General features: G+C 41.3%; 1 protein-coding gene across 1 annotated transcript in view; it reads left to right on the forward strand.

Annotated features, from left to right (window-relative positions):
• PER3 (period circadian regulator 3) overlaps positions 1-14,195 on the forward strand; it is a 59,968-nt gene extending 45,773 nt beyond the window's left edge. Inside the window, 4 exon segments of the mRNA XM_045064929.1 lie at positions 9,087-9,191; positions 9,702-9,882; positions 10,446-10,596; positions 11,618-14,195. Of these exon segments, the coding sequence (XP_044920864.1) occupies positions 9,087-9,191; positions 9,702-9,882; positions 10,446-10,596; positions 11,618-11,701 (521 nt within the window). The 3' untranslated portion in view covers positions 11,702-14,195.
• The last annotated feature ends 1,381 nt before the right edge of the window (positions 14,196-15,576 follow it).

The raw sequence follows: 15,576 nt of genomic DNA on the forward strand, positions 1-15,576 counted from the left end.
GCTTCTGCCCTGATGCTCCAGCTCCCGGCGGCTGCCGATTCGCTTCCTAGCACGACAGTTTTAGTTTTTCTATAATGTGTCAGCCGAAGGGTCCAGCTGCAGCCTTTCGCATTCAGGGCCTCCCAGTTAACACGGTGCTGCCGAGGATGGATCCTGACTGGTGCGTGTCGGTTGCTTGTCCCTTCTTAGGACCGGGCAGGGTTAGATTGTGCGGAAGTCCGTCCCCCGCAGGGTGGTCATTCAGGTGCTTCCCGTTTGGGGCTGTCATGAATCATGCTGCTGGGCCATTGGAGCCTGCGTCCCTTCGTGGACGTAGGTTTTCCATTTCTATTCGGTGAATATCTAGGAATGAAATTGCTAGGCTGTGTATTAAGTGTATGGTTAACTTTATTTTATTTTTATTTTGAAGTCTGGTTTGCACGCAATGCTCTGTTAGTTTCCAGTGTACGACATAGTGATTCAACAATTCTGTCCATTATGCGGTGCCTTGTGTGGCACTTTTCATCTCTGTGACTTACTTGTTTACGACTGGAAGTTCCCGCCTCTTAATCCTCTCACCTATGTTGCTTCTCCCCCAAGCCCCTGCCCTCTGGCAACCACTAGTTCTTTATACGTATGATCTGTTTCTACTTGGTTGGTTGGTTCTTTTGTTTTTTAGATTCCACATACAAGTGATACAAGTTGTGTCTTCTCTGTCTGACTGACTTCACTTAGTATAATGCCCTCTAGGTTATCCATGTTGTTGCAGCTGACAGGATCTCATTCTTTTTTGAAGGCTAAGTAACATTCCAGTGCATGTGTGTGCACACGCATATACACACATATGCATGTGTAAGTGTGTGTGTGTGTGCATGTGTGCTCATCACATCTCTTTTTTTAAGGTTTTTAATTCCAGCATAATTGTAGTCATATACTATACTATATAGTGTATATACTATATACTATAACTAGTAACATACAGTATGAGGTTAGTTTCACATGTACAATAATAGTGATTCAACACTTCCATATAATACCCAGTGCCTGTCTCAGCAAGTATACTCCTTAACCCCCATTCCCTATGTCTCCCCATCCCCCACCCATCTCCCCTTTGGTGACCATCAGTTTGTTCTCTGTAAAGAGTTTGTTTCTTTGGTTTGTCTCTCTTTTTTTTCCTCCTTGGTTCTTTTGTTTCTTAAATTCCACAGGAGTGAAATAATATGATACTTGTTTCTGTCTGACTTATTTTGTTTAGGTTTCTACTCTCTGGCTCCATCCATGTTGTCACAAATGGCAAGATTTCATTCTTTTTTATGGCTGAGTAATATTCCATTGTGTATATATATATACGCTGCCTCTTCTTTATCCTTTCATCTGTTGATGGACACTTAAGCTACTTCCGTATCTTGGCTATTGTAAATAATGATACAGTGAACATGGAGGTGGATATATCTTTTCAAATTAGTGTTTTTGTGGAGGTTTTTAAAAATTTTATTCATTTATTTGAGAGAGAGAGAGAGAGCAGGAGCAGAGGCAGAGGGAGAAGCTGACTCCTCACTGAGCAGGGAGCCTGACATGAGGACTGATCCTAGGCCCCTGAGATCACAACTTGAGCCGAAGGCAGAGGCTTAGCTGACTAAGCCACCCAGACACCACAATGGGATTATTTTCTTAATTTTTCTTTTGGCTGCTTCATTATTAGTATATAGAATGAGACAGATTTCCCTGGATTAATTTTGTGTCTCACACTTTACTGAATTTATTTTTTCTAATAGTTTTTTTTTTTTTTTTGTAGTCTTTGGGGTTTTCTATATATCGTATCATGCCATCTGCAAATAATGATGTTTTATTTCTTCCTTGCTAATTTGGATGCCTTTGATCTCCTTTTCTTGTCTGATCGCTAAAACTAGGACTTCCAGTACCATGTTGAATAAGAGCGGGGGTGGGACACCTGGGTGGCTTAGTTGGTTGAGTGTCTGCCTTCAGCTTGGGTAGTGATTCCAGGGTCCTGGGATTGAGTCCCACGTCAGGCTCCCTGCTTAGCAGGGAGGCTGCTTCTCCCTCTACTTACTGCTCTCCCTTCTTGTGCATGCTTTCTCTCTCTCTCTCTCTCTCTCTCTGACAAATAAATAAATAAATGAGATCTTGAATAAAAAGTTGGGGCATCTTTGTCTTGTTTTTGATCTTAGAATGAGAGCTTTCAATTTTTTCACCATCAAGCATGATGTTAGCTGTGGGTTTGTGGCCTTTATTATGTTGAGGTATGTTCTCTCTAAACCCACTTTGTTGGGAGTTTTTATCGTGAATGGAGGCTGAATTTTGTTAAATGCTTTTTTTACAATTATTAAGAGGATTGTGTGGTTTTTATCCTTTATTAGTATGGTATATATCATGTTGACTGATTTGCAGATACTGAACTATCCTTGCATTTCTGTAATAAATCCTACTTCATCATGGTGAATGATCCTTTTAACATATTGTTAATTCAGTTTACTAGTATTTTGTTGAGGATTTTTGCATCATCAGGGATATGGACCTGTAGTTACTTGTTTTGTAGTGTCTTTGTCTGGACTTGGTATCAAGGTAATGCTGTCCTCATAGAATGAATTTGAAAGCTTTCCTTCCTCTTTGATTCTCTGGAATAGTTACAAGGTATCAGCTCTTCTTTAAATGTTTGGTAGAATTAGGAGTACCTAGCTGGCTCAGGCAGTGGAACATGTGACTCTTGATCTCAGGGTCATGAATTCAGACCCCACATTAGGTATAGAGATTGCTTAAATAAATAGAACTTTTAAAAAAAATTTTAATAAATGTTTGGTAGAATTTACCTATGAAGCCATCTGGTTCTGAACTGTTGTTGGTGGAAGGGTTTTGATTACTGATTCATTTTCATTACAAGTAATCAGTCTGTTCAGATTTTTATTTCTTCCAGATTTTGTTTTCGAAGTTTGTATGTTTTTAGGAATTTATCCATTTCTTCCAGGTTGTCTAACTTATTGCATATGATTTCTTGTAGTAGTGGCTTTTAATCTTTTGTATTTTTGTGGTGTCAGTGGTTACTTCTCTTTCTTTTCTGATTTTATTTATTTAATTCTTCTTTCTTTTTTCTTCATGAGACTGACTAAAGTTTTAGCAGTTTGTTTTTTTCTTTTCAAAGAACCACCTCATGGTTTCATCAATCTTTTCTCTGTTTTCTTTTTAATTTTTTTTAATTTTAGATTTTTTTTTTTGATTTGTCAGAGAGAGAGAGAGCGCGCGAGCAAGCACAGGCAGACAGAGTGGCAGGCAGAGGCAGAGGGAGAAGCAGGCTCCCCGATAAGCAAGGAGCCCGATGTGGGACTTGATCCCAGGACGCTGGGATCATGACCTGAGCCGAAGGTAGCCGCTTAACCAACTGAGCCACCCAGGCGTCCCTTTTCTCTGTTTTCTTAGTCTCCATTTCATGTAGTTCCACTTTGATCTGTATTTTCTTCTCCCTACTAACTTTGAGCTTTTTTTGCTCTTTGTTTCCTTTAGGTGTTATAGCTATATTGTTTTGAGATTTTTCTTGTTTCTTGAGGTAGTCCCTTATTGCTATAAAATTGCCTCTTAGAACTGCCTTTGCTGCTTCCCATAGGTCCATTGTGTTTACGTTTTCATTTGTCTCCATGTGTTTTTTTATTTCCTCTTTGATTTAACAAATTAGTTTTTTAGTAGTATGTTATTTATCCTCCACGTATTTGTGTTTTTTTCCCAGTTTTTTCCTGATAATTAATTTCAAGTTTCATATTATTGTCAGAAAAGATGTTTGATATGATTTCAGTCTTTCTAAACTTACTGAGATATGTTTTGTGGCGTAACATGTGATCTTGCCTGGGGAATATTCCATATGCACTTGAAAAGAATGTATATTCTGCTGTCTTTGGATGGAATGTTCATATGTATCTGTTAAGTCCTGTGTGGTCTAATGTCGTTCAGAGCCATTGTCTCTTTTCGTCTGATTTGTCTTTTAAGTGGGGTGTTAAAGTTTCCCAATATTATTATATTATATATCATATATAATATGTTATATGTTAATAATATATTAATAAATATTATATACATTATTATATTCCCAATATTATATAATTTTACTATTGTCAGCTTCTCCCTTTATATCTATTAATATTTGTTTTGTATATTTAGGTGTTCCTAGGTTGAGTACACAGGTATTTACAAGTGTTATAGCCTCTTGTTGTATTGAGCCCCTTATCACTATGTAATGCTCTTCTTTGTCTCTAAGTCACTGATAGTCTCCTATTTCTTTTTGAAGTTTTATAGCTTTATCTTTTTTTTTAAAGATTTTATTTATTTAATTGACAGGCTGAGATCACAAGTAGGCAGAGAGGCAGGCAGAGGCAGAGAGAGAGAGGCAGGCTCCCTGTTGAGAAAGGAGCCTGATGCGAGACTCGATCCCAGGGCCCTGGGATAATGACCTGAGCTAAAGGCAGCTGCTTAACCAACTGAGCCACCCAGGCATCCCTATAGTTTTATCTTGTTAAACAAAAACATTTAACTGAGTAAATGTGAAGATCAAATTGGCTTTGTTCAGTGTTTCATGAATTGAGCAGCATCCCATCTAGCAAAAGAAAGGAGTTCTGAAGAGCTAAATGGAAAGGGTTTTTTTTTGTTGTTTGTTTATTTTTATTGTTTTTTGAGTTTGGGTTTTGTTTGTTTGTTTGTTTGTTTTTGTTTCGTTTTTTGTTTAGCAGAAAGGGGACAGGAAAAGAAAGTTACTACTAGTAAAGGATGTATTATTTCAGGCAAGGTCACAGTCCTAAGGGAAATGGAGGGGTTTATCAGGCGATTTATCTCATTAGTCCTGACCAGGTAATTCCCTGTGGATTGGTTAAGAGTTACATTCATGGGAACGTGAAACTGTAGTTAGGTTAGTATTAAGTCTTGGTTTGTTGATATAGGCCAAGCACAAGTGACTCCATTTGGGGCTTGTTGTCTTTTTTTTTTTTTTTTTTTTTTTTTTGAGAGAGAGAGAGAGGAGCATATATATGCGCAAATGGGTGGGGGCTGGGGCACTGGGAGAGGGAGAGAGAGAGAATCCCAAGTGTGGCGCTCGATCTTACAACCCTGAGCCAAAGTCAAAAGTTAGCCACTTAACTGATTGAGACATTCAGGGGTCCCTGTTGTGTCTTTTTAAAAAAAAATTTTTTTTAAAGATTTTATTTATTTATTTAAGAAAGCACGAGCAGGGTGAGGAGCAGAGGGAGAGGGACAAGCAGACTCTGTGCCAAACACAGAGCCAATGTGAGGCTTGATACCACAACCCTGAAATCATGACCTGAGCCAAAATCAAGAGTCCCACGCTTAACCAACTGAGCCACCCTTTTTTAACAATCTTTGGTAGCTAGGTCTGTGATCCATTTTTAGTCAATTTTTATATGTGGTATGCGGTAAGGGTTGATATACCTTCTTTGCATTTGGCGCTCCAGTTGTTCCTTTCCCATTTGTTGAAAAGATTAGTCTTTTCCTCTGTTGAATTACTTTGGCACCTTTGTTGAAGATAAATTGGCCATACAGGTTGGGTCCATTTGGAGACTCTCTTTTCTGTTCTATTTATCTATATGGCTAGCTTTATGGTAATACTTATTCTTTTGAGTAATAGAACTTTCAAATAAGTTTTGAAATCTGATAGGGTAATTCTTCCAACTTTATTCTTATTTTCAAAGTAATTTTGCATAGTATAGGTCCTTTGTCCATATAAATTGTAGAATCAGTTTCTTAGTTTCTACAGAAAGTCCTGCTGGGATATTTATTGACATCATGTTGAATCAGTAGACCAATTTGGAGAGAATTATCACCCTAATAGTACTGAGTCTTCTAATCCACAGCATAATGTATTTCTTATTTATGTAGGTCTTTAATTTTTCTCAGCAGCATTTTGTAGTTTTCAGGGCACAAGTTCTACACATACTTTACTAAATTTATCCTAAGGATTTCATTTTTTTATGCTATTGTAAAGGGCATTGTAAAATTTAAATTTCCAAGTATTTGTTTTTGACATATAGAAATCTAATTGAATTTTTATTTTGAGCTTGTATTTTGATATCTTGCTAAACTCATTAGTTTTAGTAGCTCTTTTGTAGATTCTGTAGGACTTTTCTATACAGACAGTCTTGTTTTTCAAATACGCTTACTTCTTCTTTTCTGATCTGTATGTCTTTATTTAGGACTGTTAGGACCCCTAATATTGAACAAGAAATGGTGAGACTAATACCTTTATCTTATTAGCAGTCTTAGGGGAAAATCAGGGAGAATTTCACCATTAAGTATGATGTTAAATGTAGATTTTTATTAAATGTCTTTTATTAGTATAGCTGAAGAATTCTTTTCTATTGCTAATTTGCTGAGATGATTTTTCTGCATCTTTTGAGGTAATTATATGTTTCTTCTCCCTTATTCTGTTAAGATAGTGAATTATACTAATTTTCAAATATTAAACCTTGTATTTGGCCATGCTATTTTATCCTTTATATATATGGATATAATATATATACACACACACCCACATTTTAGATTTCATTTATTTATTTGATATATATTTATATATGTGTACATATGTGTGTGTGTATATATATATATATATATATATATATTTTTTTTTAGATTTTATTTATTTATTTATTTATTTGACAGAGAGGGAGATCACAAGTTGGTAGAGAGGCAGGCAGAGTGGGGGGGGTGGGAAGCAGGCTCCCTGCTGAGCAGAGAGCCCAATACGGGGCTGACCCAAGCCAAAGGCAGAGGCTCAACCCACTGGGCCACCCAGGCACCCCTATCCTTTTTATATATTGTTGTATTCTCTTTCTAAGATTTTGGCAAGGATTATCATTTCTAAGATTTTGGTAAGGATTATCATACTATTAAAGGAAATATTGGCCCTTTGTCTTCTTTTCTTGTAATATCTTTGTCTGGTTTTGGTATCAGGGTGATGCTGGTCTAAAAAATAAGTTGAGAACTGTTCCCTCTCTTCTCTTTTCTGGAAGAGTTTATATTGAGATGATATTATGTCTTCCTTATATGTTTGGTAGAAGTCACCAGTATAGCTGTCTGGGCCTGAAGTTTTCTTAGGAGAAGATTTTTGGCAACAAATTTAATTTCTTTTATATATATGGGCTTCTCAGTTCATCTCTGTCTTTTTGAGTGATGTTTGTGATTTGTATCTTTCAAGGAGTTTGTCCATTTCATCTAAGTTGTTGAATTTATTGACATAAAGTTGTTTATGATATTTCCTTATCCTTTTAAAGTCTGTAGAATCTATAGTAATGTCTTCTCTCTTATTACTGATATTAATTTTCTTCTGATTGTTCTGGCCTTATGGTTCCCTATTTTATTAACTTTTCAAAGAAGCAATTTTGGTTTTACTGGGGTTTATATTCCTACTGTTTTCTGATTCTGTATCTTATCAATTTCTGCTCTAACCTTTATTATTTTCTTTTGTTTACTTTGGAAATTTTTTTGTTCTTTTTCTGATTTCTTAATCTTAGAGCATTGCTTTGGTACTCTTTTTTTCCTTCCTAAATATATACAATTGATGCTTTTTTTTTTAAAGATTTTATTTATTTATTTGACAGAGAGAGAGATCACAAGCAGGCAGAGAGTTAGGCAAAGAGAAAGGGGGAAGCAGGCTCCCTGCTGAGCAGAGAGCCTGATGTGGGGCTCGATACCTGGACCCTGAGATCATGACCTGAGCCGAAGGCAGCAGCTTAATCCACTGAGCCACCCAGGTGCTCCCCAATTGATGCTTTTAATTTCCCTTTAAACACAAGTACATTCCTCAAATTTTGATGTATTTTCATTCAGTCCAAAATATCTTACAATTTCTATGTTTTCTTTTCTGGCCATGAGTTATAAAAATGTTTTTAATTTTGTAATATTTGCGGTTTGCCCCAGGTATTTTATTGGTTTCTAACTTAATTACAGTCAGAAAACATAGTCTATATTTTTAAAAATTCACGGAGACTTATTTAATGGTCCAGTATTTGGTCTATTTTGGTAAAAGTTTCATGTGCACATTGAAAAGCATGTGTGCTTTTCACAAAAGAAATCTCTTCTATAAATGTAAGTCACATCAAGTTAGCTAATAATGTTGATCTAGTCTTCTGCATTCTAACTGATTTTCTGTTTTATCAGTTACAGAGACAGAGCTGTTAAAATGTCCAACTACGGTTTTGAATTAGCCTATATCTTATGTTTCAGTTTTTGCTTCATGTATTTTAATGCTTTTATGAAGTACATACACATTGAAGATTGTTAGTCCCTTTTGATTAATTGATCTCTTTATAATGGAATGTACTTTGCTTTATATCTACTTAAATATTGGTATATCCACTCCAGCTTTATTTTGATTAGTGTTTATCTGGCATATTTTTTCCATTTTTTTCTCTTATCTGTATATTTAAAATTGTTTTCTGATAACCAGCATATGGTTGGGTGTTGATTTTTTAATTCATATTATGGTCCCTGCCTTTTAATTAGAATACTTAGACCATTTACATTTAATGTGATTATTTATATGGTCACGTGTAAATCAAATCTTCCAACTTGCTGCTTATTTTATGTTTTTCTCCTCTGCTCTTTTTTTTCCTCCTCCCTCTTTCTTTTTGATAATTATGTATTTTTAATGATTATTTTTTCTCTCCGTTGCTGTCTTCTCAGCTATACCTCTCATCTTTCCTTTTTTAGTCATTACTCTAAGATTTACAAGTTCATTTTTTTATCTAGCATAGTTAACCTTCAGACCTTATATGTATTACATCACTTTATGTCTAAGAACCTTAAGAGTACTTCCATTTCCCCTTCATGTTTTGTGCTATTTTTGCTTACAAAGAAATATTATTTCTACAGGTATTATAAACTCCACAATAAAATTGTTATTGTTGTTGTTTTAAACAATTATCTTGCAAGATAAGAAAAGAATGATCTGCAAAGCTCCATAACAGCCATAAAGGGATGGGCCTTTATGGATGGATGGATAGATAGCTTCTCTGCTGTAACAGGAATAAGTGAGGAAAGAGTGTAGATATGAGCAAGCTTACAAATAGTGTCAGGATAATGAATTCTGTTTCTAACAGATGAGAGTGAGGGAACGGAGGCCTGGGGCAGGCTGGCGTGCTGGCTGGAGACCATTGCAGAATTACCCAGCATCTGGATGATCCTTTTGGTGATGATGAACCAACGTACCCTATTATATATGACTTTGCTCCATATCTTTGGCTACTAGGGTTGACATAAGAATAGAATTCACAGTTGGCTTTATGAGCATTGACATTTGGGTAGTTGTGAGAAGTCAGAGGGAAGAAGAAATCTTGCAGAGCACGTGACTGAATGATGAGCACTGGGCTCTGAGCTGAAGGGCCAAGGCATGGTTTCAGATTTGTACGTGGTTCACTCAAACAAGCAGACGAGCTAGTAAGGCTGAGTGGAGGTGTAGCGATTGGGAGATGGAGCTGACGTGGAGCAGCTGCAATGAAAAGGAGCGAGGTATGGCCTTGACCACACTCATCACAGGAGGAGGGACGGGGATCTAGCGAAGGCAGAGGAGCCGGGAGGTGAGGTCACCCAGGACCATGGCTGGGCTGTGTGGGGACAGACTGTTAGCTGGTGGCCAGAGTCTTTGAGGAGAAAGTTTGGCAAATCAGCCCCCAAGAGGTATCTGCTAACCTGTAGCTGTTGCTGATCTGTGACAGGAAGCAGGGACAGTAGTGTGGACTTCGCTAGTACTGATTGTCCTGAAACCACCTCCAACGGGCAGCAGTCTGAGGACGCACAGGAAGAGGAAACATTTCCTGGTTTAGCTGACGAGGCCATGTGGAGAAGGAGAAAGCAAACTCCTGAGCGCGTTCTCATGACGTACCAGGTACCTGAGAGGTAAGAACACACTTTAGGAGGCCCACTTTTATGAGTTTTATTTAATGATTTCTTAAGTATGTTGGTTAATACAAGATGATTTTCAAATTGTGTTTTTATACATGCTCTTAGAGAACCAGATTTTATGGATGGTTCATTCACTCATTTGAAGTCAGATGATGAGTAGGCCTAGGACAGCGGCCACGGTGGCGGTGCCCCACACACACTCCGGTCCACACTGAACCCACATGTGCATCATGAGACCAGAAAGCCATCAGACAGCACTTCCAAGAGGGCGCACAAGTACCAGAACTTCTCTCTCTAGACTCTGAATTTTTCTGCATTCTGCAAGAGAGGAGCTCAGGGAAATCTGTTTCCTCTCAAGCGCTGTGCAGATGCTTTCCACCAAGAAAAAGTGCTCTAGCTTCACCCATTGACCAATAGTGGATTTGGTTATTTTTTAATATGTGCATTATATATTAGCAAGAGATAGAAAGTATATCGCAAGCCCAGAATTGCTTTTCTTGGATGACGGAAGAACCCTGTGCTTTATTTCAGGACTAAGGTTGCTCGTTTGTCCTCAGGGTGACAGAGGCTGTACTGAGCGAGGACCTGGAGAAGCTGGCGGGCCTGCAGGGGCGGCAGCCCAGGTTCTTATGTGGCCAGAGGGAGGAGCTGGCCAAGGTGCACTCTTGGATTCAGAGCCAGACTGTCCCTCAAGGAATAGACATCCAAGTAAGCACTGTGACAACAGCTGTGCTGTATGATGTCTCTCTGTGCCAGGCAGTGCCTGAGGCACTTAATATGCATTGCACCATCCCACTGAAAATTACAGTCCTCACAGATGCTTCTACCTTACCAATGAGCAGCAAAGTAACGTGTACAGATGTTAAATAATTTATTTACGGTCGCACAGCCCCCATGATTTTGAATGCCGGTCTTTGGAGTGCAAGTGTGCTTCCTGGTTGGAATGCTGCAGGGCCCCTGCTTTGAAGTATGGCTGATGGGGAGGCGAGGAGTGAGAGATGCGCGTTTCAGATATGCAGGCGTGTTTGAACCGAGATCAAACTCAAGATGCGGGATCCACACTGGAGGGAGTATTCATAGCTAGCAGGATTTTCCATGAGGCCCGGGGGCTTTGGCTGTTAACGAGATCTTCTTAGTGAGAGCGCATGCGAGTGGGTTGGCAATGGAGCTCTGGTTTGCCCGTGGCCCCTGTGGTGGCTCTGTGGAACCTTTGTGGAACTTGTACCAGGAATGAGGACTTTATTCCCTCAAGTGTCAAGCTGTGGATGTGGGAGGTGACAATGTGGGGAGTTACAAACGATAGCAAGAGAAGAAAGCTGGGTGTTCAGAACAGTGTGGTGTCAAGGCTGCGGAAGTAAACAGGTGCCCCCCCTTTAAAGAAGAACAGAGCGCGTTCCCGCAGCCGGCGTCTGGTTAGATGTGGCTTTCCCGAAAAGCAGGAGCTGCGCCCGCTCCTCATTTCAAGTGTCTTCATTCTTAAAACACTATTTTTATGCTTTTTGAATAGGAGAGTAAACGAATGAGCCCCAAAGTGATTTAAGCAACAATTGTGGAAACAATTGTCCTCTTCCTTCTCACAACAATTAGGAGTGAACTGCCACATGGGCTCCTCTCAGACACACAGTGGATAAACTGGGGACTAGACGTAAGGTACCTGGCCAGCATTTTACTGATTCAGTCCTTCCAGATGACATTTCGTCATGCTGCCCACTCTTCTTCTTTCTCGGAGGGCTGTGTCACTTGCGAAAGCCAGGACTCCCCGGGCGACACCGCAGAACCCTGTGGTCAAGCTCCAGCAGCAAACAGCGGATGAGCGGCCGTGGAGGCGCCCCCGCGGGGACCCGTTGGACAACCAGACTTCTTGTGTGGGACGGGAGGGAGGTGTTGTGAGAAATAAAGTCTCCTCGTTCCTCATCCAAAAAAAAAAAAAGACTCTAAGTGACCATGAACTTGTCACTGAATGTTACGGTTTTCCCTTCTTGAGTTTTTAATGGGCTTTGTTTTCCTGAAGCAAACGCCATGTATCCAGTCCTTTATGTCCACGTCCCGGGGGCATTAAAGCTGTCAGTTAGGTGTTTTTTCTAGTTCTGCCATCCTCTGAGGAGATCGGATGGCCTCTAGAGAGGTGTGTGCTCAGGCGGCACCCGAAATCCACGGTAGTCACAAGTACAGCCAGAAATAGCCCCCAAACTTGGCCACCTTCCTTTCCTTCTGGTGTTACAGGAATCAGTTTCCCTGTGAGAGGGCTCGACATTCCACCTGCGGGCCGTCCGCGTTCAGAATCGTTCCCAGAAATGAACTTTCCTCTGGTCCTCGTGCAGCTTGGCCTTTCCCTCCGTAATTCAGGTGGAACGTTCTCGTTTGCCCACAGCACGAGTCACTTCGGTGTCCACTAGTGGTAGCAAAGACCACCCGTCCGTACACTGGAAGTACCTGCTTGTCGGGGTTGGCTTTTGAGCTTTGTTCTTGTAGACGCCTTTCTTTTAATTCTCCGCCTTCCACTGAAGTTCCCGAAGTCCTGCCCTCACAGTGGATCTGCTCACCACGAGTGTGTTCCTCGGAAGCTGAAGTTAGCTCTTGCGTGTGTGACGTTCAGAGAGAGCTCCTCACTCAACCCGTGGTATTCCCCTTTCTGATGTTTTTGTTTTTAAAATAATGACTGCAAAAAGGTTCAGAAGTCAGGTTACAAATAATTATTGTTCTTTCATGCCTCAGTGTTTTCATGTCTCACCCGAAATCAACAGTTAACTCTTTCTTTCCAACCAATTCACACACAAGAAGTCTGGCCATCTTTGCTGGAGATCTGTAAGTGCCATGAAGGGCTGCGTGGGACAGCAGTGGCCCACGGGGACAGCAGTGGCCTGCGGGAGCCCCGCCATCCTCACAGGGGTGCAGCAGTCAGAGATCAGTGCTTCCTGCGTGGCCATAATTGTGTCTTCAAGGAAATGAGTGGGTTGTTTACTTGATAAGTTCGCTCCCTGCTCTTCAGAGAAGTCCGTGGTTCCTGCCCAGACTCTGGATGACGTGGGACCCACACAGAGGAGCAAGAGGACTAGAAGCCAATAATGGAGCAGCAGTGACCTTTCATCTTCTATCTAACAGACTGAGCTTTCTTTTTTTGTTTTATTTTGTTTTTTTTGTTTTGTTTTTAAGAAAACACTCTTCCTCCTCTGAAGTTTTATACCTTTTTATAAAAGTATATCATGATAATGGTTAGGAGACTTAACCTTTTTATCTGTGATTGCATGATGACTGCTGAGCCCTGATTCTCAATTCCCGTAGCTCAGGTTTGCTTTCTAAAATGGGTTTTCCTGGAAGGCAGTTCTGTGCGTTCCAGCCATTTTTGAATGCTGAGCTGTTCCGTGCAAGTGTTGCAGCGTTAGGACAGGGGAGCTCTCATGCTCTGCTCGGTCCGGATGATTTCTGAGCCCTCATCGTGGCGGTCAGGTGGTGTGGTATTTTTGCCCTTGGTGAGAAATCAAATTTTAAAAAACTAACCAGCCCGGATGTTGTCCATCAGTGTACTCTTCATAACCTTCTGCAGGGACAAAAATTTTAATCTGCATAAATCAGAAATGACACGTGGCTGTCAGAGGTCATGCAGCTTCATGCAGCACGTTTTGTACCTTATGTTCTCAGTCGTGGAAGCAACTCTTTTTCAGTCTTTCTGGTACTGGTTTTATCTCACTTTGCTGATCTCTTTGCCTTAGCACACATCTTACGGAGTGCACCTGACACCAGACTCGGTGTGAAACTGGTGCTTGCTGTAGGCAGAGCTGTAGTACCGCGTGTAACTTTCATATGTTGACAAGTAGCTCAGTTGGCGTAGGTAGGGATTGGACCGTGATGCTTGCGCTGCTGGAGCGAGGTGGAGGCTCAGCAGTGACGCTGCTGTCCCCCAAGGGGGCTGTACCCACTTTTACACTTTGTCGTGCAAGTTTATTAACTTTTTGTATTAATAACTACAGGAATGGATAATAAAAATGTGTATTATAGGTTTTGATGTTTACACAAATATTACCCAAAAGGCTGCATTTTCTTGGGTAGGAGGTCAGGATTTATGAAAAACAGAATGCTGTGTGAACGGAGTTGTTATGCAATTAAGTAAAACTTCATTATAATTCTCAAGGTCAATTTAATCTAAACTGAAATTTTGTTTCAGTTTATAATTGTGTGAATTTACTTGTTTTTAATGGTTATTAATACTTCAATCAGATATCTTTTTCAAGTAAAAACAAATAAACTGTGTACATGTAGAACCTGATATACTTTTGCACTGTGTCAATAAACCTTTGTCCTGAATATGTATTTTTTATCATCAGGAAATGTTTACTAAGAGGCATTGCAAGGTGCTCAGATGAACGTTGGTTTTCTCAGCAGCACGGTGTGTGCCGTCCGGCGTCTGAGCTGCTGCTGCGCTGGCGAGTCCCTTACCCCCCCTCCGGCGTCCCTGAGACAGCGCCCGTCGGGGCCTCGGCGTCTGTGCATCGTCAACGCTGTCGGAGCGCCTGACTCCGAAGTCAGTGTCAGACGTGTTGTGTCTGGTTCCCTAGAGCACACGTGCGCGTCACGAAGCGCGTGTGACACTGTGGCAGCAACAGAATCCCAGAGTTCAAACACGGGTCGAGATCCCGAAGCCCAGACTAGATGTTAGAGGCTTCAGGTCGGTGGCACCTTCCTGCCGCAGAGCAGTGATCCCGGGGAGAGGAGACAGCCGCGGGCTTACCCCGGGCGCGCGGCTCTACCCAGAGCCGCTCCGGGCGCCTGCCGTGAATTTTCATGTCCGCAGCCGCCCGAGGCAAAGAGAAGCCTCGCTCGAACCCTCAACTCGCAGCAGCCCGCGGGCTGGAGGGAGCCCTTCCCTGGCGGGCGGACGACTCGCCCTGCACGGCGGGGGCAGGGGTGCGAAGGTCCCAATCCCACCCCGGAGCCCCATCCGCGGGGGTCGTCACCCCCCCTACCCCTGAAACACAGCCCCGGAGTTCCTCCGAGGCCTTCTGGTGTCGAAAATATGAACCGGCTTTGTGGTGCCCGCGTTGTGCGTCGGGCCGGGGAACGAGCATAGCTTCGTTTCTACAGCGCGAGATACCAGTGTTCCCACGGCCGCTTCGTGGCCACATGGCCCCCGAGGTGACGCATCCGTTCTTCGAGCTTGAGACGTCTATCCCTACAGATTTGTCCTTGAGGTCTTAAATCCAGGAAGTAAAAGGTTTTCCTTTTTTTTTTTTTTTAGATTTTATTTATTTCAGAGAGAGCGAGCGCAGACACACACACACACACACACACACACACACACACTCACACACACACGTGTTCTTGCAAGGGGGTTTGTGTGGGGCAGGGACAGAGGAAGAAGCAGACTCCCCAGTGAGCAGGGAGCCCTGGGAGACCCAGAGCTTGATCCACGGACCCTGGGATCATGAACTGAGCTGAAGGCAGCCAGCTTAACTGGTGCTTAACTGACTGAGCCACCCAGGCGCCCACAGACTTTTTTTTAAGCAATAACATTAGTTGTGATTTTTAAGGTTGAGAGGACATAAAGGTAAGATAATGTTTAAACAATTTGTAGTGTAACTCTCTTAGCTAAATTTTACTTTTGCTTCTGTTCACTTACTAGCTTCACTTTTTAAATTTTCAGAGAATTCAAGGATAAATTGATGGAAAGAAAAGTAATAAATTTTCAGGATA

This window comes from Mustela putorius, unplaced genomic scaffold, assembly GCF_011764305.1.
Source record: "Mustela putorius furo isolate JIRA1106 unplaced genomic scaffold, ASM1176430v1.1 tig00003853_pilon_pilon_pilon, whole genome shotgun sequence".
Lineage (NCBI taxonomy): Eukaryota > Metazoa > Chordata > Mammalia > Carnivora > Mustelidae > Mustela > Mustela putorius.